Source organism: Nymphalis io, chromosome 24 (assembly GCF_905147045.1).
Source record: "Nymphalis io chromosome 24, ilAglIoxx1.1, whole genome shotgun sequence".
Lineage (NCBI taxonomy): Eukaryota > Metazoa > Arthropoda > Insecta > Lepidoptera > Nymphalidae > Nymphalis > Nymphalis io.
Window position 1 is genome coordinate 6588759 of NC_065911.1, and position 24108 is coordinate 6612866.

General features: G+C 35.3%; 1 protein-coding gene across 9 annotated transcripts in view; it reads left to right on the forward strand.

Annotated features, from left to right (window-relative positions):
* LOC126777819 (zinc finger protein castor homolog 1-like) overlaps nucleotides 1–24108 on the forward strand; it is a 92891-nt gene that overhangs the window by 63340 nt on the left and 5443 nt on the right. For 5 of the 9 annotated variants that reach the window (XM_050500993.1, XM_050500992.1, XM_050500997.1 and 2 more), the window contains 13 exons: nucleotides 19171–19255; nucleotides 19383–19509; nucleotides 19789–19929; nucleotides 20145–20346; nucleotides 20872–21094; nucleotides 21479–21611; nucleotides 21696–21838; nucleotides 21960–22110; nucleotides 22203–22607; nucleotides 22691–22792; nucleotides 22865–23384; nucleotides 23504–23859; nucleotides 23962–24090. In XM_050500993.1, coding sequence (XP_050356950.1) covers nucleotides 19171–19255; nucleotides 19383–19509; nucleotides 19789–19929; nucleotides 20145–20346; nucleotides 20872–21094; nucleotides 21479–21611; nucleotides 21696–21838; nucleotides 21960–22110; nucleotides 22203–22607; nucleotides 22691–22792; nucleotides 22865–23384; nucleotides 23504–23859; nucleotides 23962–24090 — 2717 coding nt within the window. The remainder of the gene's footprint in view (nucleotides 1–19170; nucleotides 19256–19382; nucleotides 19510–19788; nucleotides 19930–20144; nucleotides 20347–20871; nucleotides 21095–21478; nucleotides 21612–21695; nucleotides 21839–21959; nucleotides 22111–22202; nucleotides 22608–22690; nucleotides 22793–22864; nucleotides 23385–23503; nucleotides 23860–23961; nucleotides 24091–24108) is intronic. The other 4 variants (XM_050500999.1, XM_050501000.1, XM_050500998.1 and 1 more) reach the window with 3 other exon arrangements.

The following is a 24108-nucleotide window of genomic DNA, read 5'->3' on the forward strand; positions in this document are numbered from 1 at the left end:
TTTTTTGGGAACCGCTTGCACATTAGCTCTTCTCCAAGCCTCCGGCACACTTCCCGAAGAGAGAGAAAGTTGGAACAGGCGCGTTAACACAGGAGACAGCTCCGCTGCGCACTTCTTCAGCACTATGGCTGGTATTCCATCGGGACCGCTAGCTTTCCGTACATCAAGTGATTGCAGCTCCGCACGCACATCACGTTGCCTGATTTTAATGTCAGGCATCGTATGGCCACATGCAGGTATTGTAGGTGGCAGTGCACTACAATCATCGATGACGGAATTGTCGGCAAAGAGTTTAGCCAGGAGATCAGCTTGCTCTTGCGGACTGTGAGCTAGCGATCCGTCCGGATTTCTGAGCGGTGGCAGCGAAGGTTGGCAGAAATTGTTTTGCACAGACTTGGTCAGACGCCAGAAGCTACGGGAGCCCCTAGGATGCGAAACAAGGTCATGACCAATCTGTACAATGCGCTGTGCATCCGCTCTCGTGTATGCCTTTCTACAGGACTTGGAATTTTTATTATAGTTTGCTTTCAGTGAGTCAATGTTAGATGCCCCGCTAATGCAACCGTTGATCCACTTGCGATATGCCGCCTGCTTAGCTGATACAGCATCGGCACATTCACGAGTGAACCAACGGTTACGCGTACTCCTACTGACGAGATCTGAGCTAGGAATGTAGTATTCCATTCCCAGCATGATCTGGCCAGCAACAGCAGCGGCACTAGCTGTCGGGTCATTCCCACTGAAGCAACGTTCCTTCCAAGGGACCGACGCATAGTAATCGCGCATACCGTCCCAATCCGCCGACTTATAGTGCCAAACGCGACGTTTGCATACCGCTAGTGGCGGCAGCTTGGCCTGTGGCACTCTGGTAGAAATAAGGCTGTGATCCGAAGAGCCAAGAGGAGCTTGAACCACAACCTGATATTCCACCGGGTGAGAAGTCAGCAGAAGGTCCAGTAGAGAAGGTGCTTGCCCATCAATGTCTGGGATCCTGGTGGGCTGATCAACCAGTTGGGTCAAGTCATGTGTGAGAGCAAAAGCATGAGCAGTCCTTCCAGCATGGTCAGTTTTGAGGGATTTCAACCAGGATTCGTGGTGAGCATTAAAGTCCCCCAAAAACACCAATTCCGCGTTAGGAAATTGCTCTTGCGCAGCATCTGCCACCCGACTAAGATGGTCAAATAGTCGGCTTGTCTCCAAGTCACCATTGTGGGATCTGTAGAGGCACACGTAGACTCGGCTCTGACGAACCAGGTCCACACGTACCACCAACATGGAGAAGGAGGGGTCCTCCAAGCAGCGCAGTCGGTGACAGCAAACATCCGTCCTGACGAACAAGCATACTCCGGCTTTCGCTTTGAAGGATTCTTCAAGCGTGTAGCCGGGATAATTAAGGTAGCTGGTATCGGCAGGACGGAGTATTTGTGTCTCCGTGAGAAACAACATTGCTGGCCGTGCTGTCTCGAGATGGTGGTGGACAGCGTTGAGGTTAGTGTGGAGTCCTCGGATGTTAGAGAACTCGACCTCAAACAGCGAGGGTATGGTGGGGGTGAGCACCGCTGAACGACCGTTATTTCTTTTTTGTTGCGCCATTTGGGAGAAATTAAATGGAAAAGAGACGTGAAGCGAGCGATGTATTGCCACGATAGGGATGGGCAAAGTGTGGAGGCGTGTTTCCCCAAGTGGTTGCCAAAAGGAAAAATACACTGACCCGCCGGACGGAAGGGCCCCCGAACCCCCCCGGAAGTGGCCGCCGGGACCCCACCTACCGGTCACCAACCGGCACGACGGTCCACCCCGAGATTATGCGTGGCCTGGTGGGGCAGCCTCACGAGCTGGTTAGGCACGCTCGGGCCCCTGTACTATGCCACGGGCGGCCAGCGGAACAGCCGTTTCTTCGGGTCTCCCTGACCGGCAGGTCAATACAGTTTCCCCCGGCATTGGTTCAACAGCCGTCTCCAACCGGACCAACACCCATCGCGGCAATACTCGCTCGGGCTCTGGCTGTACGCTGGCTGACCTCGAAACGCGGCTGCAAGCCACTTCACGAGTTTTTCACCATGCGTACGGTGGTAACAAGCCAGGCGGATGTTAGCATCCTACCACCAGATGAGCAGATGGTCGCTCAGATATCCCTTAGTCGCCTCTTACGACACCCATGGGAAAGAGAGGGGCAGTGAAATGTATTCTTTCTCCGTCACTGCACGGAAAAAGCTGCTGGAAAGACATTAAAATATCCACAAAATATTTAAAAAAGAAACGTATAAATAAAATAATTTAAGAATTCCAGTGACAAATTTCCCGCTTCAATTTAAATGAGCAAATATTAAAACGTAACTGTTCCAATAATTATATGCACAACAAACATAATTAAAATATTAGTTCGAAAGCACCGCCACAGTCTAAAATAATTTACCACAAAACGGTGGATTCTTTACACGTATCCGTGAAATGTGACATGCCACTAATTTATTCTGTGATCGGCTATTTCGGCTGTTTTGTCTTAATTATCGATTCTAAACAAATATTTGTTCTATTGGACGTTGAACTCGGAAAGTTGTAAGTGTTGAGTTGCTTTCATTATAAAAAGTAATCGACTCTAAAATGTTCCATTTTTAAATTCAAAATTTTTTTTTTTTACAATTTTTTATTTAATTAAATAGGCGTAGGTAAATAAGTATAGATCCTATATAAATCATATTAATTCTCTATTCTTATAAATACTTCAAAATTGCTAGAAATTAAAGTTAGAGCAAGACAAGATAAAATAAATTAATGTTAATAAAAAAAAAACACTCAAACGCTCAACAAACCATGACGATAAAATACAAGCGGAAAAAAAATGTTGTAAATCAAAATAACTAACAAGGAAAAACGTCAAATTCAATTCATCTAGTTTTAGGTCCCTTCCTCGGCGGCCCCTAGCTGTAATTGTGGAAACCTCAGCTTTAATCTCCTCAATAGAACGAATTCACTCAATTGAGCCCCGCCGTTGGGAGCGAGTTAATATACTCCCATTTCGTAATGCTTTATATGACCCAGTATTAGGTCATTTATATGTGTATTTTTGTCACGCTTTAAATTGATAGTGTTAGACGTTGATAATATGATAAAGCTTAGGTATTATAAAAGACCTTTTTTATGTTTTTAATTTTTTTATGTATTCGAAATTTAAAAACTGCAATTCAATGTGATATTTAGCATACATTTAGACTATTATTATTATGACTATATATTGGTGGATAACTGAAATCAAATTATGAAATATAATTATTTCATTATATTTTCATATTCATTGTCTTAAATGTGTAGTGAGCCTTATATAATGAATCTGTGTGTATTCGTAGAAACATCATAATTAAAAAATATTTTCCATGTAAATTATATAAAGTTTAAACAAAACACTTTGATTTATATTTAATTTATCTGAAAGTTCGTTTGTTCTGTTTGAGATAACCAATATATTATATTATATTATATACTTAAAGGTCATTCGTAAATTGCTTAAAAGACCAAAACGAGTGTCTGATTATATTAGTTTTTTATTTTTATTTAACATAACAAAATTCTCATTAAGTTATTGAAATCAGATAAAAAAACAAATTGATTTATATAATTATATCATAGACATACAAAATGTATACAATATATATGTATATATATATATATATATATATATATGTAATATATATGTATTATAATATATATGTATATATATATATATATATACATTATTATAATGTGTGACGTATATTATTAACTTAAACAAAGGATATGCAATTTCGTTGATACGACAAATTAGTCTTAGCCGCTCGTCTGTGCTCCCCCTAAACTAAGTTTCCGAGGCCGGTGGGGCACGCAATAGGCAAATAGTTTCCCATTTACCGTATAATAGTTCGTTCCATTGCGTCCGGTGCGCGGCGATTTGCTCTATTGTCGTGAGACTGCAGTGCTTTGTAACACCTGGGAGACGAACGCTCGTACAATGTACTTGTTAGTCTTTGAATCTTATTTACATTCTTTATATACCTAACAAGATCAATATATATAGTTCCTTCTTAAATCACCAATGTCTCTGTGTTGTATTTCATAATTATTATAAATTAATAAATGTTTCGCTCGATACATATTTTTAAAGTTTGTTTTGTCAACGGTACAAATCTATCGATAAAAAAAATCGATTTAATATTACAAAATTGAAATATTCGATTCAAAATACAGACTTCACACTATTTCTAGTTACAAGCTCTGAATTCAGAACATGATCCTGGACACCGAGTGACTGCTTAGTCGGGTTCATTTGCATTCTCATTCATTCTAGACTTAATGAATTCAGGGCTTTCTAAGAAATTAATGTCAAGCACAATGTCACTCGCAGCACAATCGTTTTAATATTAATCGAGTTTATAACTCTGTACTCGGTATGGTCGCGTTCGATTTAAATGGATTTCATAATATCGATTACTCAATGTTATTCGATTATTTTTATATTTAGAATTGAATTTGAAAATAGAATCCAATGGATAATCTACAATTATAATAGCACTTTGTTTTTTAAAAAAGGAATGCATATTTATTTGACGTCAGATCGTGATATTTTTTTCATTATTCATTAAAATTATAATTCCAAACCAACAATATGTACATTCATGTGTATAATATTGATTTGGAAGGTTAATCGTGATTACTTAATAATGCTGTCTTCTTCTTTCGAATGTCAAATCAATAATGAAAGAAAGGGATAAATTAATGTGTCACCAAACAGTCGCTAGCAACGTTTATAAATAAAGCCGTATTTTATAATTTTTTTAATTATAATAAGTGCAATTATTTTGTAATGAATAAAACATTTTCTTAAGTAACAGAATTTTGACTACATTCAGGCCAAGGCGGCCTTCCAAACCTAACTATTCAGAAGATATGATAGTCTTAGCACCATCTTAGGGTTCTCTATTCCCTGACTCGATACAGAAAGAGGGCCGGAGGGAATGATCTCCCTCCGGCCCTCTTTCTGTATCAGCCAGCAGGAGAAATATCAGAATCCTGGCAACACTGAAATTTTATGAAAACCGATTAAAATAATGCCGGGAATCGTACTCGGTAACTCGTCTAATACAGTTCGATCCAACGTACGATACATGTATAATCTTAATCAATAAACATTACAATTACAAATTACTTCGCATTAACGGGATCCATCTTTAATAATTGAAGTTAGTTTTTTCCCGCTAATATAATCTGTAATCCTAAGTGATACGTACATAAAAATATTATCATACAATTCTTCAAAAATCACAAATAAATAATCAATTTTGTCTATACTTCCCACGTTCTCTATCTCGCTCTTTCTATGTTAGAAATTCGTATAACATATACAGCTGTCTCGCTCCAACTGGCCCCGAAACAAACCCGAGGCGATAAAGCAATAATTTATAATTTAAAATTGTTAATTATGGTTATTAAAACACTGCTTCTATCTTGTCCGTTTATTAAGTTTTCTGAATATTTATTATAAAATATTAGTTTCCGTACTAAATAAAGATTAATATTAGGGTTCCTTAACGGTACAATAAAAACTTTAAAAAAAAAATAACGATATTAAAAATTAATATTTAATTCACAACACGATATAAGAGAACTGTAATAATTGACTGCCTCGTTGGTCTAGTGGCTTGATGTGAAGCCGCAGACCCGAAGGTCCCGGATTCAATTCCCAGGTCAGGCCAATAAAAAGTTATTGGGTTTTTCTGTCAGAAAATTCTCAGTAGCAGCCCGGAATCTGGAAGTTGGAAGTGTGTACACTCCCGTGCCTCGGAAAACACGTAAAGAGTTTAGGCGCAGGACCAATGGGGTCCTGCGCCTGAACTCTTTCTGGCCGTGTCGGGTTGCCGTCGCATCGGACTATGAGAGTTAGGGAATACAGAGTGCACCTGTGTTTGCGCACACACTTGTGCACTATAATATCGCCTGCGTAGTTGGCTAATCTCCCTTGAAAATTTCTGTCGTGAAATCAGTCTAGAGGACATTATTATTAATAAATTATGTCCAGATGTCCAGTAGTGGATAAATATGGCTGAATATAATGATGATGAATTAAAAAAATCAAATCATTACATTATTACATCAAATATTACAACCTCATATAAACCTTCTATAATAATATCCTGGGACATTATTCACACACGGCTATCTGATTCCATACTAAGCAGAGCCTGTACTTTGGAAACCAGACAACTGATATACTACATATACTACTTTTATTATTGATTTTATTTTGATCATAGTATTGATTGTCCAATTAAAAATACATACTTATATAGACAATTACACCCCGACTCAAGACAAACAAACATGCACACAAATATCTGTCCTGGCTGGGAATCGAACCCACAACCTTTGGCGTGAAAGGCAAGTATCTACCAACCACGCTAAAGAGTTAATAATAACCATGTTTATAATTAAAGATGTTATTAATACATAAGTATTCTTCCTATGTGAACACTTTGCTTTACAAACCGTGAAATATATTATCCTTCTATATTATGTGTTATTTATATAAGCTGTGATTAAATATACTTTAACTAAATATATAACTAAATATAAAGCCGAGATGGCCCAGTGGTAAAAACGCTTGAATCTTAACCGACGATCGTGGGTTCAAACCCGGGCAAGCACCACTGAATTTTCATGTGCTTAATTTGTGATCATAATTCATCTCGTGCTTTACGGTGAAGGAAAACATCGTGAGGAAACCTGCATGTGTCTAATTTCATTGAAATTCTGCCACTGTGTGTGAGTGTATTCCACCAATCCGCACTGGAGCAGCGTGGTGGAATAAGCTCCAAACCTTCTCAAAAAAGGGAGAGGAGGCCTTTAGCCCAGTGGGACCTTCACAGTCTGTTACGGTACGGTATATATATAAGCATTGCAAGTATTGATTGTCCAATTAAAAACTACCGATTCGGTTTCGTTCCCTGATAGAAGAACCGGCGAAAGAAACTAACCTTTTTTTTTCTTTAACGTATTTTATAATAATAAAAATCATACGGAACCTGAGTTACGAAATTATTATTCTTTTTTTAAATAAAACGAATGATATCACATCCTTTCTAATTCGGTCTCTCGATTGCTTCGTAATCGATTTATCAATCGATAGAGCTTTTAATTAGTTACCGATTATAATAATCATTATACTGTATCGATGTTTCGTGTAATAAAACGATTATTAGCGGAGGTCTTTATTGTGTTGTAAATCTTGCTAAAACAGCCGTCATTATATATAAGTAGAAATTAAAAGTAATTTAAACTAGTATATTAGCTTATATGACCTTGCTTATATATATATTTTATAATGGAGAAATGTAGAAAACTTCCATATTGGCCATGTGGTAAATGGTCACCCCCACCCATAGCCAAGACACTAAGATATCTACCAACCATTAAACCGCACCGACAGCAAACCCAGTAACTCGTTACATTTCAATTACATCTAACATCTTCAATAGTTGAATTAAATATCTATCTTTGCAAAGCTTTCAATGATAATTTCTTAATAGTTTTACCTATGAATCGGAGCTCAACCCATCATGCTGCTTCAACGCTGCTTAACGTTATCTCTACATTTCCTTTAGAGCACGTGGTATATAAATTAAGCAATTAAATCATCTGTTATCTAGATTTAAGATAAAAAATACCAATTAGATACCGTTCTATACAGTACAAGTTACTTATGAAACAAAGTTTTCCCGCCGTGCTTGTCTGTCTGTTTGAAAGCTAAAAGAACTACCGAACAGATTTTGACACGGTTTTCACGAATTGCCGTAATTTGCAACACGGACCAGCTATTTGGAAGTTTTCGATGCTTATTAATATTTTTAATTTTTTCATCTTATCAATAGCTTTAATTTCAAGCACGAAGCTCCATGATACGGTCTGTTATTAGTTTTATATCGAATCAAGATTACTGCAAGCTTCCTACGAGCGAGAGGATGCAGAACGATCGTTTAAGCAACATGTGTGTATGTGTCATTGTTAATTAGCATCGTATCCTTTAGATAATGGAACAGGAGATGTATGGACGGGCATAAAACTAATTTAATTTTAAGCATCTTAACAACGTAAAGTACTATCCTTATTAATATAAATATCAAAGTGAGTTTGTTTGTTACGCTTTCAGGCCTTAAATTGAATCATCGTGAAATATTGCATGTGTTGTCAGAGGTACAGAAAGGAATATAGGGTACTGGTGGTAGAGCTTTGTGCAAGCTCGTCTGGGTAGGTACCACCCACTCATCAGATATTCTACCGCAAAACAGCAGTACTTGGTATTGTTGTATTCCGGTTTGAAGGGCGAGTGAGCCAGTGTAATTACAGGCACAAGACATAACATCTTAGTTCCCAAGGTTGGTGGCGCATTGGTGATGTAAGCGATGGTTAAGATTTCTTACAATGCCAATGTCTAAGGGCGTTTGGTGACCACTTAGCATCAGGTGGCCCATATGCTCGTCCGCCTTCCTATTCTATAAAAAAAAAAACGAAGGAATACAGGGTGAAACCGCGGGCGAAAATAAGTTATATGAAGGCAAAAGTGAGTTTGTTTATTTGTTACGCTTTCGCGTCTTCACTACTCAACTGATTATCATGAAATTTTGGATACAAGTTCTCAGGAATATATAGAAGGATATAGGGTAGCTAGGACCTCCCTAACAGCGCAGGCGAAGCCGCGGGCAAATACAATAAAATTTGATGGTATTAAAAGGTTAACGTCCTATTAAATTGGGATATTAATGCTAGGCGAAATACTATTAATTTGCCTCTTAAACCGACTTGAGTTGATTCGAACTTAATTTAAACTTATATAATTATAAAAAAATGTATTAGAGTACACAACGAATTACACCAACTATGATTATTATTATTAATAACATTTATGCTACTATTTTCATAAATTCATATGAAAAATGTTTATACCAACATTCCGATTCAAAACTCATAATACCAACATACGAATAATCAGCGAACAGTATTGAAATCCAGGATTCACTAGCTGTTGTATATGTATAAAAAAAATAAAAAAGACTCACACCTCCATGGATTTAATACGCGTATAATTTCTTTGTGGCACCGCGCAGAATGTGAACAGACGTCATAAAGTATGCATTTCTTCCTATGCCTGCGTGTGCGCAGCGCTCACAAATGAACGCACGCACACACGCAATGTAAGGTCCCTCAACATAGCCCGGAGTACTTTTTTTTTTTTTTTCATGTATTCCAAGTTCATTATGCGATGACCTTTATGAGTTGAATCGAAATAAAGCATTTATAAAAATAATAAGAAATTGAATACATATTGTGTTATGGATTTTCGCGTCGATCTTTTGTTGTTTTAAATCTGAGTCAATGTACATAATATAACAGTTTATATATTAAAACTGTGCTATAGTGATATCAGAAGTTCTTTTGTTAAAATATCTCTATATTTTTTTCGTATATTATTATAATTTGATAAATATTAATGAAGTAGGCTATAACTTAAAAATAATAATTATTTTTAATATTCAATGTTACAGTCTTAGGTGTGACACTCACACATATAACCTCGTCCTCTTTTGTGTGAAAAGTACATGCAAATAAAGCTCCACGCACACATGTAAACGATGACAATAACTCAATCGTACGCATCGCCTTTGCATATTCATTTGGCTCGCAGTTTGTATCTTTGTATGAAATTATAATGCATTATGTGACCCGGCGATGCGTCGTCCTTTTTGTTACAAAAAGCTATTTGAGGTGAGCGTTATTATTGCATTCGAGTATTAAAACGAGACTGAATATGGTCCTTGACCGTGTAGGTGAGCTGTTTTGATTTCTGGAATACCTTTGATTTAATTCATTGTCATAAGTAAGTAAAGTAAGTAACAGCCTTTAAATGTCCCACTGCTGGGCTAAGGCCTCCTCTCCCTTTTTGAGGAGAAGGTTTGGCTAATTCCACCACGCTGATCCAATGTAGGTTGGTGGAATACACATGTGGCAGAGTTTCGATGAAATTAGACACATGCAGGTTACCTCACGATGTTTTCCTTCATCGAAAAGCACGAGATGAATTATAAACAGAAATTAAGCACCCACGTTCATCGGTTAAGATTCACGCGTTCTTACCACTGGGCCATCTCGACTTTGACATAAGCTGTATCATATTTTATATATTGATATATTGTAATAGTTGAAGAGATTTACGTTTGTCAAATAGATAAATTACCCAGGAATTAATGATCGTCAACGGAGAATGGTTAATTGTTCAGGATACATTACAGCGATCGAGTGTAAGCGTTATCTATAGTCACTTATCAATTAGAGTTCTAAGCTGCAGGCAGGAGTGCAACTTCGAATCTTTGAACTGCTATTGAATATTTCTTGACAGAAAAATCCAATGATTTTTTACTGACACGCGTTTGAACCCGGGACTTCGAGATCTTTTAAGCTAGTCACTAGACAAAAGAAGCATTCAAATCGATATTCAAACAATACTGTTTATTACATATCTATACTTATATTATAAATAATAATAATAATAATATCCTGGGACATTATTCACACACGGCCATCTGATCCCAAACTAAGCAGAGCTCGTACTATGGAAACCAGACAACTGATATACTACATATACTACTTTTATTTTGTAAATACATACTTATATAAATAATTACACCCAGACTCAGGGCAGACATGTTCATGCACACAAATGTCTGTCCTGAGTGGGAATCGAACCCACAACCTTCGGCGTGAAAGGCAAGTATCTACCAACCACGCCAAACGGCCCTCAAATGCGAAAATAACTCTATCTGCCTGTTACGCTTCCACTACTAAATCACTGAACCGATTTTCATTAAATTTGACTCGCAGCAAGCTTGAACTCCAAGAACGGAGAGGCTTTAACTAGGACCTGATCCATTCACGAGCGGATGAAGTCGCAGGCGGAAACTTATTCTAAACATTTAAAAAAAAAACGACAAGTGATACATTAAACATATTTCAATATGCATTAAATACTTGAATTTATTAAATAATGTAATGTTAAAATCTGCATTAATAAGTTAAGCTACGCCTAAAGTATTATCACAAAGCATCCATCATTAAATTAGACTTAAAGCGATTGTAAAAAAAGTATACATTACTCTTACCACGTGACCCTGCATAGAACAAGATTAACAGTAGAAATGGCATCGGTAATAACAGACAATCGTAACGTACCCTATAAAAGGTGGTACTGGTACTTGGATAATTATACTTTTAATACTCGTTATCTGATAAGAATCTTAATACAATTTATTATAGGCAATATAGTTCAAAATGATACAACAAAATCATCTGCTTTTCGCATCAGCTCAGCCTATGCATATAATAATCTCTTCCTATGTTGAAGTCGTTAACAAGTAAATAGCAATTATAAAAAGTCACTTCTATGGTATTCTCAACTCTCTGGTTGCGGTCCCGAAACACGGTTGAGATAAAAAGCTGTAAAATCGGAATGGCGTCGTGGATTTTCGATTACGTGTTCTGGCTGCAATAACTTAGGTTTCTCCGAATAACTTAAGTTTGCGCGGAGTTAAATTTTATTTATTTACGACCGAACAGAAATATAAGAAGACATCGTTTCACGAAACTCCTCGCGAAATTAATTCGCGGTATTTAAAGATTTTTTTTTTTTTAATTTCAAATGGTTTGGTGTAGTGCATATCAAACTTTTAGTGGTCTGGGATTCGATTCAGAATTAATAACAAAAAGGGAAAATCATTGAATTGGGTTCCTGGGGAGGAACTGAGTTATGTGGGATTCTTATTCACTAAAACTTCTGGTATGGTCGTGCTAGACACTGATCTGAAAGTTAGGGGATTGTTTTCATATTTAAACCCTCTGTGCTGTACTCCGCAGAAGACAGGGGCGGGAGTGATCTGCACACCTTGTTAGTACGTCATGTATATCCTACCTTCTCAAGGTAAGGTCTCTAGCTGCAACAGTTTACGCAAAGCCCCCAGCCCCTCACACATTCTCAGCTTTTAACAGCTACCCTCTTATCGTACTTAACGTTGTATAGTATTTTGAACTTAAATCATACAGATAATTAAAATTGAAGTGTCTTTCTGTGATTTCCAAATAACTTATTTAAGTTAATATGGCTATTTGCGTTACCTAAAGCAAAACAACATTTTTTTAATTAATTATATAATTCAAATAAGCATTATGTACATACGTTAAAATGTTAGATTTCGTAAGTCGTATTTTCTTTACAAACTGATTTTTTTTATGTAAGTATGTATGTATGTTTGTGTTATTTCGTAATATGTATATTTTTAGTGTACATATTAAATAAATAAATAAACTTACAGAGGAAAATATCAATGTCAAAAGATTCACACATAAACTGCTTCGGTACACGTGTCGGAAACCTAATGGTTTATTATGTAAATTTTATAATGCCTACGTGACACGCGTTTAGCGAAAACGTTCCTAGATTTATAAGAAATTACAATTCATTGTTTATTCAACAGATCGGAGATAATATTTAGTTGTTCCGAGAAATATTATGTGAAATTAAATATTTCATTCTGTATGATTTTCTGCTTAAAGATATGCCGTCGAATTTTATCCATAGCTAGGGGTAAGTGGCCTGTCTTTCAGTGAAGTAAACTCGGTTCAGTGATTTAGCGTGAAGGTGGAACAGACATACAGCGCTACTTTCGCATTTATAATATTAGTACAGAAGTACAGATATGATATTAAATGTACATGAAAAACGATTCGACGTGTTTTTATCTATAATTATAATAATAATAAACTGCAATCGAATATTTCGAGCCCCTTTTCCCACTAAAAAGGAATATTTGCGAATGTGAAATATTCCTAGCGTCAGTTGTTTCGAATGGTATTTCAGACAACAGCTATATATATATAGCTGTTATCTCTATATTATATATATATATATATACATTCGCGATATATTTACTGGTGGTAGAGCTTTGTGCAAGCTCGTCTGGGTAGGTACCACCCACTCATCAGATATTCTACCGCAAAACAGCAGTACTTGATATTGTTGTGTTCCGGTTTGAAGGGTGAGTGAGCCAGTGTAATTACAGGCACAAGGGACATAAAATATCAGTTCCCAAGGTTGGTGGCGCATTGGATATGTAAGCGATGGTTGACATTTCTTACAATGTCTAAGGGCGTTGGTGACCACTTATCATTAGGTGACCCATATGCTCGTCCGCCTTCCTATTCTATAAAAAAAAAATTGTCCGTCAATGCACAATGTTATATTACAGCTTTGACATTTGACAAATATAGAACATTTAAATTTGAATTAAGATTACTTAGAATTAAAAACTGAGAGTTAATATCGAACCGATTTCGGATCAAGCGACTTAACCCGAGAAATGACAAAATATCTCTCGTTCGAATCGAATGTTTCGATTACCACCTGCTTGAGTATCGATTCACAAACGTATTAGTTTGTCTTAAACGAGAAAAGTTAAACATTTTCAATGACATAACATTTTGAATGATTCATTAAGAAATTATTATACGATGTTAATGTCAAATTGAAATCGATTTTTCTATTTGTATTTCCGTTGCAAGAACTGAAACGATTCAACCTTATATATTATAGCAACTAGCGAATTAAAAATCTAATTAGTATAAACTATACCATAAAACTTGTTACCAACAATGTAAATACCAGAATGACAATTAATAAAAACGATAATTTTTTAAATCGTGTATTTGACATGACCAGAATCCGAAACACGATAAAAAAAAATAACAACTTTAAACGCTCGAACAATTATCTTAAAAGCTGACGTCGGTCCATCACCAATTAAAACCTTACGTCCATCCACAATTCTGATACATATCGGGTTGAATTAGACAAAAAAGGCAGTTTCGATCGTTCTAATTGACTACCATTCCGATTGAGATTGTAAAAACAAACGAAAAGTAACGCAGAACTCAGCATCAGTACAAGAAAGATTAAACAGAGCAAAAACTAAACAAGATCATGCGGAATCGTTTACTCCAATCACCGCGCGGGGCGGGGCGGAGATGGCCGAACAAAGCCGAAGATTTATAGTCTCTATTGTGTATTGTGATTACTATTTATCGGTACAGAAAATTTAAAATTTAAATATAGAACAGAAAAAGAATTTCGTAAAAATCTAAATTTGAAATCAATACGTTACAATTCGATAAAAATGATATATATTCGAATATTCCTATTAGAACTAGTAATCGGGAATCGATTGAACATATCTCGATCCTGTATCGATCGATGGCCCCTGATTTGATCTACGCATGCGTACGTTCATAATTATCTGCGTTCTTTCATCCGCCGACAAGAGTTTATGACCGCCTGCGCTGTGTAAACGTCTCCCTTCATATTACTAAGTAATTAATGGACTTTACTTACTTAATAAGAATAATTAAGTATCCGATGATACAATGCGAATTACTGATGAGTTATTACCTTATTAAGTAGAAGTCTCGAATGCTTTTATTACTGTACACAATGTATACATCAGCTCGATTGTAAAAAAATAATATAAGTAATCGTACGATATTATTAAACCGAACATTCCAGTTAAAATTTAGCTTAAGTCATTGTTTTTTTAATTGGCTGCGAATAAAGGCTATATTTCATGGCCCGTATATTGTTTAGTTCTGTTAAATAGTTCTACGATTAAGTGCATTAATGGTAAGTGAGGATCTAAGTAGCATTAATGTTAGTTTCCCCCACATGAGGTGGGGGGGTATGTGGGGCTCGCCGGCACTGAAGGCGCCGTAATACCCACTAAAAAACCAGCGGTACCCACTCCGTCTTGTCGAAGGGGCGTCACGGGATCGCTTGCGCATCCTACAGTGTAGTTGATATAATGGCCTTGAAAATAATCTCAACACAGAATTCTGATATTGGTCACCTTTGATAATGAACAAAGGTCCATATACCGCAAACTCATCTTAATAAATTGCTGATTGAATCTTAAATCATAGACTAAGCGAATACAATAAATACAAATTAAAAACAAAAGGGAACAAACTAGCGTAAAGTCTCTGGCGTATATTTTAAATTATAATCGATCTCGCTTTTTGTTCACAAAAAGATCTCACGGTGCGAAATAACAATGAGATACGAATATGTAACCATCTGTACAGGAAAACGAAATATAACATACAATATCAGATCGAATACTTGAAATAGATATAAAAATTCATTATCATATCGCGGGGATCTTAAAATGAATATGTTAATATAACTAACCATAATTCACTAAATATCGACGCATTAAAACCATTGTCACCCTTAATTAAAGGTGATAAAGTGTTAAATGGTCTAACCGAAATATTATCAACGGAAAATAAAATACAACACATTGACGTAATCAACAATGAAAATTATGATTCATCTCGTTGCGAACAAAACGGACATGTGATTCTATTTCAATTCAATTAAACATCCAGGAACTTCCATAAATGTATGCGTACTCAGAAATATGTTTTATTTTTCGTATTTCTTTTGGTTTACTCATTTTTCCTTTGTAATCTTTATCATCAATAATATCTGTGGGCATTTTTCGTTTTGTTTTGTTTTATGCGTCTTCAGATTGTTGATATGCCTCTCTGTCTCGAGTGGTTTCCATTTTTGTTTTATTAATGTCAATTGAATTAAGACGGGGTTGTAATTGTTTTTAATTTATTATAAACGAGTTCTATGGATCATTTTCTTTGTCAATGATTTGTTCTTAAAAGTTATTTTGACATGTATTCGTTTTAAAAAATCTAAAAGTTTCTATTAACTTACGCTGTCATTAAAATATTTCAACACACCTTTGTATATTTACATATGAATTTGTACACGTTCATTAATAAGCCCAAAGTAGGTGGTTGTAGTGTGTGTCAATAGCCAGATCTTTGTCCGTACATACACCTATCGCCCCGCCTCATTGCCTCTTTCATAGCGCTATGAAATTTACTATAACATCCCACCAGTTAACCGAGACCCCTTGAATCTATACACGCTCTTAATAAACCAATCAATACAATGTATCAAGTTACAACAGACGTACGTGGCGAAAGACACACACGTCTTAAAGTTGGTAATGTTAAAGATGGACTTTATTGCAATGGTATAAGAGCGAAAAATAAATTTCGGTGAAGCAAAGTTATGAAGTTGTGGGTTGGTGCGTATAACCGCATTTACATTTTAGAGATACTTGCAGGGAATAAATGTCAATTGAGATGGAAGACCGAGCGCGGATGCGAAGAATTGATGATGCAGTTATTGAACTCGTTGATAATAATCAGATTCTAGATGGGCAAGGGGAAAATAAATGTACTCTTATTAGAACTGTATTACTTCATTGTAAGAGCGCATAATGACTTTGGATTATCTATAAGAAACATCCAACTTGCAATTATAGTGTATTTATTAATCAAATAAAATATAAACGGTAAACTGAATGCAAACACATAAGTTAAGATGAATACAACAACAGTTAAAGAAGATTAAGTCTAAGATTAAAAAGTTTTGACATTCATCAATTTACTAGGCAAAATAAATTTGCCGAGTAGGCAAATGTCAGAAAAGGATTAAAACTAAGTTTGGATTAATATATCTCTCGAAACGTGGGAATAGATTTATTGTTGTTCGTAATTTCAAAATCACAATGAAATAAAACAACAGCATCTGATAAGGTCTAAATTTCAAATCTTTGAGTCTCTTAACTATAGATATACTGATCAAACTGGAATCACGTAATCAAATACATAATAAATTACGTAACAAGTAATAATTACTTTTATTCAAAATAGACAAAAAGATTTTACTTAACAACAAAAAAAAAACTAACAAATTATCTTGAACTGATTAAAATAAGAACACTAAATCCGTCATGTATTTATCTTGAAGTCGATCGCGAATTCTAAATTTATGATTAGGATCGTGCTTAAAGTTATCTTTTTACTTAGTCGAATCCGCCTGAAACAATTAAAAACAATGTATGTATTGTTGAATATATATAAAGCTGTTTAATCAATAATATAGGAAACTATGTACAGGCATTTTTATAGTATAAAAAATAGACATTATATTTGATGAATTATTATATGTAACAAACAAGTTGGTGTATAAAATTACTATTATATCTGTATTATATTTTTAAGTCGATGAATATAAAATAAAACATTAAAACATTTAAAGTTCATCAGGGTCAGACGAAATCATTTGTTACTTTACTTTCAATTGAATATTGATTGACGCATTGTATTAAAGATTTCGAAACCGGTAGCCATTTAGGAAAGTATAGGAAGTTTGAGGACACACCCGATTCTCTGAACCCGATGAGACTGAGGACTTTCGATCACAACGTATGGTTCCACTGAGTGAATTCAAAAACCCATTACGATGAACATTATGAGGACCCCATTGTTTCGGTTGAGTGAACCGGCACAATATCTTACAAAATTCCCTAAAAAACTACCTTAGTATAAATGTTTATTATGTCCAATATTATCTGATGCGGTCTCGCGTCCATTGTCTTTTTTGTTTTCCCCATCAGCTTATTTCTACATCGTGGCAGCCGTCAAATGAGATGATGTGAATTTACATTTGAGAAAATTAGATGTTCATAACGTCGGAATTGGTTTAAAATATGTTGGATATTTTTTTTTTAACGCTTGATGGATTTCGTTTATGATTGTCTGGGATTTCGTTCAAAGTTTTCGAGTGTTTTAGATAATAACAGAATTACGTGTTTTTTTTTATTTGGTTTATATTTCATTGTGTTGCTAATGTTTATTGCTGTTTTATTATGTGTAATAATGTACTTTGTATTTTTTGTCGTTGATAATATTTACGCTATATTTATGCAACACACGTAACCTAACTAAATTTTTGATGAGAGTAAAATATAATTAAGGTTCAATTTATATTTGGGGGTTCGTAACAAAGCTCCATTGTTCCAAAATCATATTTCTCCACCTATCATTCAAATCAAATCCACGAATTAAAAGCAATAAATCCGCTTCACACACGTATCGACGTAACAATACACATTTCTATGTAGTTTTCGCACAATCACTTACAAAATCGTGAGCTATTAACGCTTGAAACAAGAAACTTAAGAACAAGTGATCTCTCCCTCATTTATAATAACCTGCTCTCACTGGTCCCTCGTCTATTATTACAATCACGAGTATTCATGCACGTCTTATGTAACACACCAAATTATCAAACTGTATGTTAACATCCATTGTGTTGTGAACGCTAATCTACATAAGTATAGGTATTAATTCGTCTTTCAAAACTGTTTTGTAAAAAATAAGAAGAGATTGTTTCGACATACCACGTCTACTATAGCTTAGGTAGGCCATTTGTACGAGTAATTCCATTTTTCAATACAACTGTACTGTAATACTTTTAGCTTAGACTCGGTGTTGCCTTTTTACAATTAATTTAAGATAGCCGACAAGTTATGTTACCAAGCAAATTGTAAAAAATCGAAACAATAAAATTTCTTAGAAACCTTTTAAATCTATTAAATAGTTATGTAGTAGAGGATTAGGAAGTAAATAGAAGATGTAGTTCAATGCGAGATAACGTAATAGACATATTAATACCAACAGATACAGTTTTTTTATTAACTGATAAAATCTACCGCCATTTTAAAATAGTTGATTTACAAAAACACTTTTGTGATGTAATATATGTAGACGAGTCAACGATCACTCACAATGGCATAGCCCAGAGTGACTAGGAGAAAACATTGATTAATTACCATAATAATTTATTTGATACTCCAAAACTTGATGTTGGGAGGGGCCGGTTTCACGAGCTAGCTTATGTTCCTTTTGAACTAAAAATGTTCGCCGCTCAAGACGCTAACGCAAACGGCGGCGATTTGAATGATAGTGACTTGGAAGTTATTAAATATTTCCTACACGATGAAAATACAACATTGTTCGTTTGAATATGATGCATGGAGGTGATTTGGCTGTTCCAAACAAAAGAATAAGTTTGGAGGAAAAGGAACGGTTGAATGTATCGCCGCTTATTGTTGGTTTGGGTATTAGCATAATATAAGTATTTTTTTGTAACGAATTCTTATATATTTTTTTATTGTTTAGGCTTGCTGTCAGCCTTGAATCATTTGGATCAAGCTCGGAAGAATTCCATGCAAACGACGGTGGATTACTCCAGATATGTTAAAAGGTATTTAATGTCAGAAATAATCTTTGGGATGATTGATAACAATGATTATAAGTGAAATATTGTGAAATGACTCATCATCAGTCTTATGTCATTATTTTTACTACTTATAATGGAATGTTCTTTCCAGATATAGTTCAACGCTAGAATGCGGGTCATCCTACTGCAAGGACTTGGGTTATCGGGAGCATTTTCACTGCATGGACTGCACTGCCAGAGTATTCTGCAAGAAGGAAGAAATGATAAGGCATTTTAAGGTATACATCATTAAGAAAGTTTTTACAAATTCTATATTTTTTTGTTATTAAATTATTTATTAATAATCTTAAAAACATAATTGACGTGCGTTAAGCTGATAATAAGAGCCTAATGCACGTCATTCGTATACACTCCTAAAATATGTTGTTTTCTTCACAAATGTGACATAACAATGCTATTAGTTATGTATTGAGTTATGCCCAAGAAAATAAATTCAAATTATTTTATATTTTTAAATTATATAAGTATTTAAAGTAATATACTATTTTCATTTACAGTGGCACAAGAAACGCGATGAATCTTTAGCACATGGTTTCATGCGATATTCTCCACTGGACGACTGCTCGGAGCGGTTCAGCGATTGTCCGCACAACCGTAGTCAAACCCACTACCACTGCATACAAGATGGCTGTGATAAGGTACGAACAATATTTTCTTCCACCATCATTTACTTGTTATAGATATCAGAGAAGGTTCGTTATGTAAGGTCTTAAATTACTCAGAATATATACATATATATCTATAATATATTAAAAATCAAGAAGGAATTAAAATCTTCAGTATTACGCTTAGATATATATTACAATTTTTATTTTTTAAAGACTTTTAAAACATCATAACAAAAATATTTCAGGTATATATATCGACATCAGATGTCCAAATGCACGCCAATTACCACCGTAAGGATTCCGCTATACTGCAAGAAGGTTTCCAAAGGTTCCGAGCCACCGAGAGCTGTGCTGCTCCACACTGCATATTTGCTGGACAAAGGACCACGCATTTCCACTGCAGACGACCTGGCTGTACATACACCTTCAAAAACAAAGCTGATATGGGTAAGTTTATTAAAATTTCAAACCAAATGTGATTATATATATATTTATTTATATAAGCTACATATTATACTCTTAAGGTAAATAATACAATTGTGCAATATTAAAGTTCGTGCGTTAATGTGCACTATTCAATTACTGTCATAATCCGATGAAATCAAACCCAACATAACCGGAAATAACTTAGGCGCGACACCAACGGTTTTCCGCTTGTTACTAACCCCTGGAGTGTAAACACAGACAACTCTAGACTCCGGAAAACGATCATGAATTTAGAATCTAAATACGTAAATTAAAATATAAGTACCTGGCTGACCTAACTTCGTTCTTATTAGTTATCGTTCAGCCGTTTTCAAGATAAACGATATAAATTAAAATAAGAAATATAAATAAGAAACATGAATCAATCAAATCAATATATATCAAATGCATGATAGTATATGATAAAAACAAAACAAGAATTTTTTAACGGTAATAAATGTTATCATCGGTCAATCTAATATTAAATTGAATTAAAAAACTTTACAGAGAAACATAAAACTTACCACATCAAAGACGAGGCTCTCTCCAAAGATGGCTTCAAGAAATATATGAAGAACGAGGCCTGTCCATACCGCGACTGCCGGTTCAGTAGGACCTGCAACCATATTCACTGCATTCGACCTCACTGCAACTATGTATTGCACTCCAGCAGCCAGATCTTCACTCACAAGAGGAAACATGAGAGAAAGGAACAGGAAATGAATTTTGGGTATGTATACCTACTATTATTGTAATTATAATAGTATTAAATAATATTTACTTAAACACACATTTGCAGTCTTAATAACCATTTTTTTAATTCAGTTTAGTCATTATGTAATGTGCTTGATGTAGTCTCCTATTATTGAAGGAGCACACATTTTTAAAATATTATTCCACAATGCAATGTACTCGTAAGTCCTTTGATAGAGATCCTAAATAAATAAATAATACATTTGCAGAATCCACTTCGACAAGTATAAGACGAAATAAAAATAAAAATTCTTGATATAAATTTAATTTGCTTTTTATGTTTTTTTATAAATATTGACATGTATGTATATGAATATATTATAAATAAATATATATAATTACAACTTTCTCAAATCCACAGCTTACCGACATCAATGATTCAAAGCGCTTTGTTGCAACAAGGAGCAGACCTCAGCATGTACTCACCAGGAGGAAATCTTCACGGTGATGACGACATGTCCAGTTCTATGATGGACGATTATCCTCAACAGTTCGTAAGTTAAAAATAAATCATCATAAACCATTTCATTTCATGTGACGTAATACTCAATTCATTGAATTCTTATTTTTTTATTTAGAACCAAGCCTTAGTCGATGAAGTGTCACGGAAGTATATAGAAACGTTCAATGGGGGTAAAGACGCAGAAGACAAATGCGGGAAATGTAGTGCCTTCAACAAACATTACCACTGCCTGGCCGAAGGCTGTAAATTAGCTCACAGGTAAGTATTTAAATTATAAAATCAAGAAAAATTTGATCAAATATTAGTCAAATACATAGACATTGTAAACTTTTTTTGTAAGAAGCTATTCGATGTCTTTTGTAACGTATATATTTTTCAGTTGCCATAATACTATGGTGAAACATGTCATGGAACACGAACAACAGAACCAAGTGACGGACGCTTACTTTGTAACGTACACTCGACACAATCCGTGCTCTAACTCAGCGTGCCAACACATCAGGGACATTACCCACTATCATTGTACTTGGGTAAGTTATTCTCATAAAGTGGTGACAATATCTAGATCTTGTAAAAATTTTCTAAGTACTGATCTTGAATACTAAATATTATTTATTTACAGGAAAATTGTGGAGCTGTTATACTGTCATCAGAAGATCAACCATTTAGACGGCTGGAACATCATCGCCAGCACGCAATTTTAAGCCCAATGTCACCAAATCTTGCAGCCAGATTTGCACCAAACTTTACACCACAATTATCTGCCCAGTTACATCCAAACATGGCAGCACAGCTTGGACAAGTAACAAGTTTGCCAAATCTTCCGCCAAATTTGGCTCAATTAGCGCAAATGGCACCAAACCTCTCGTCTCAATTGACACCGAACTTACAAGCTCAATTGAACCTTGGTCCGAACCCTGGAATAGTGCCTCAACAGGTCAACCCATCCAGCTCATTAGATGAAATGTTTAGCAGGAAAAGAGGAAGACCACCAAAGAATCGTGTTGTGGAAGTTTGGACTGATAATGTAAGTAAAATTACTTAACTTAAAGACTTAAAAACTCTAAATTAGATATTTAAAAAATGAGTATAATGTATTTTATTTTATAGGTGACTCCACAAGCCATATTTACATCATTCAAACTACCGAAGAGCAATCAACTACCTCCGGTCATTCAATCGCCTGTTATAGCTACGCTTGAAGAATTTCCTGTAAGTTTCATTAAAAATAATCTATCTATGTAATCAAACTGTCACATTCTAACATTTCATTTATTTTTCTAGCGCATTAGATTCCAACATTTCGAAGTATTTACTTCGCCAGAATCATGTGCCCAATATTATCCTAACTGCCACTTGAGAGCTACAAGACTTCATCTCCACTGTTTCAACTGTAGTTTTACAGGAGAAAGTCACATGACAATGGAAACACACATGAGGGAATCCCATGCTGTTTCCCCACTCTTGGACGGTTTTGATTATTTCTCCTCATTTGACCAATGCGGTGGAAAAAGTTGCTTCAAAAACCAATTGAGGTCTCATTTCCATTGCATCCAAGGGAACAATTGCCCCGCAATTTTGACCCAATACTCAGCCTTGGCCACCCACAAACATGGTCGAGGAACTCCAGTCATTAAAAGTGAGACGGAACCAGAGAAATCTTTTGAAGAGGCCAAAGATTATTCTATCAAAGAAAGGGCTTCGGCTGACAGCATAGCATCGATGAAAGAACAAGGTGACTTATTCACTCCTACTAACTTTTCTATCAAGAGTGAATTTGAGAGGGAACAGGATAACATTTCGGGTAAGGGTTTTTCCTTGTATAAATATTAAAATTTTGCATTATATTCCCATTCAAAATAGTATCCAATAAATATCAAAAGCATATTTTAGTTTAATCTTTAATCCGACTCTTAATTCCAGTAGTAAAAGCGACGGGAACATTTTACCCATCCTCTCACCTCCGAAGTAATACGTCATCACCATCACCGAGAAGCATCTACGATGCATCACCGTCCAAAGAGATGAAACATAGAGAATTCGATCAGAAAAAACAATACGAACCGCCAAAAATATCTGGACCGACAATTCCGCCATCTTGTCACGATCAAACTTGTCCTTTAAACAAAAACGCTGGTGGTATGAATTTACACTACCATTGCCCGCATTGCAGTCAAGCGTATGTTGATCTGAAATTGCTGTTCAGTCATATGGTCAAGAAGCACAGCAACAACATGGAGCCCGGCCCAGTAGGCTTGGCTGCTACCAAGGTAAGTTATGTAAGTTACAACAATTATATACATTTATAACTATAAATATATCGACCAAATCTTTTAATATCAATATTGTAATTATATATATTGAAATCTTATTGCTTATAGGATGTGTATTTCTCGCAGGAAACCTTAGAAAGGGAATACCCTGAGATATCCATATTACCGTCGACAGCTTCCTCATCAAATGCCCAAGTGCCTTCGCCGAGTCAAAGACCACCTAATCCAGCGGAACAGGTACTAATAATTCATTAC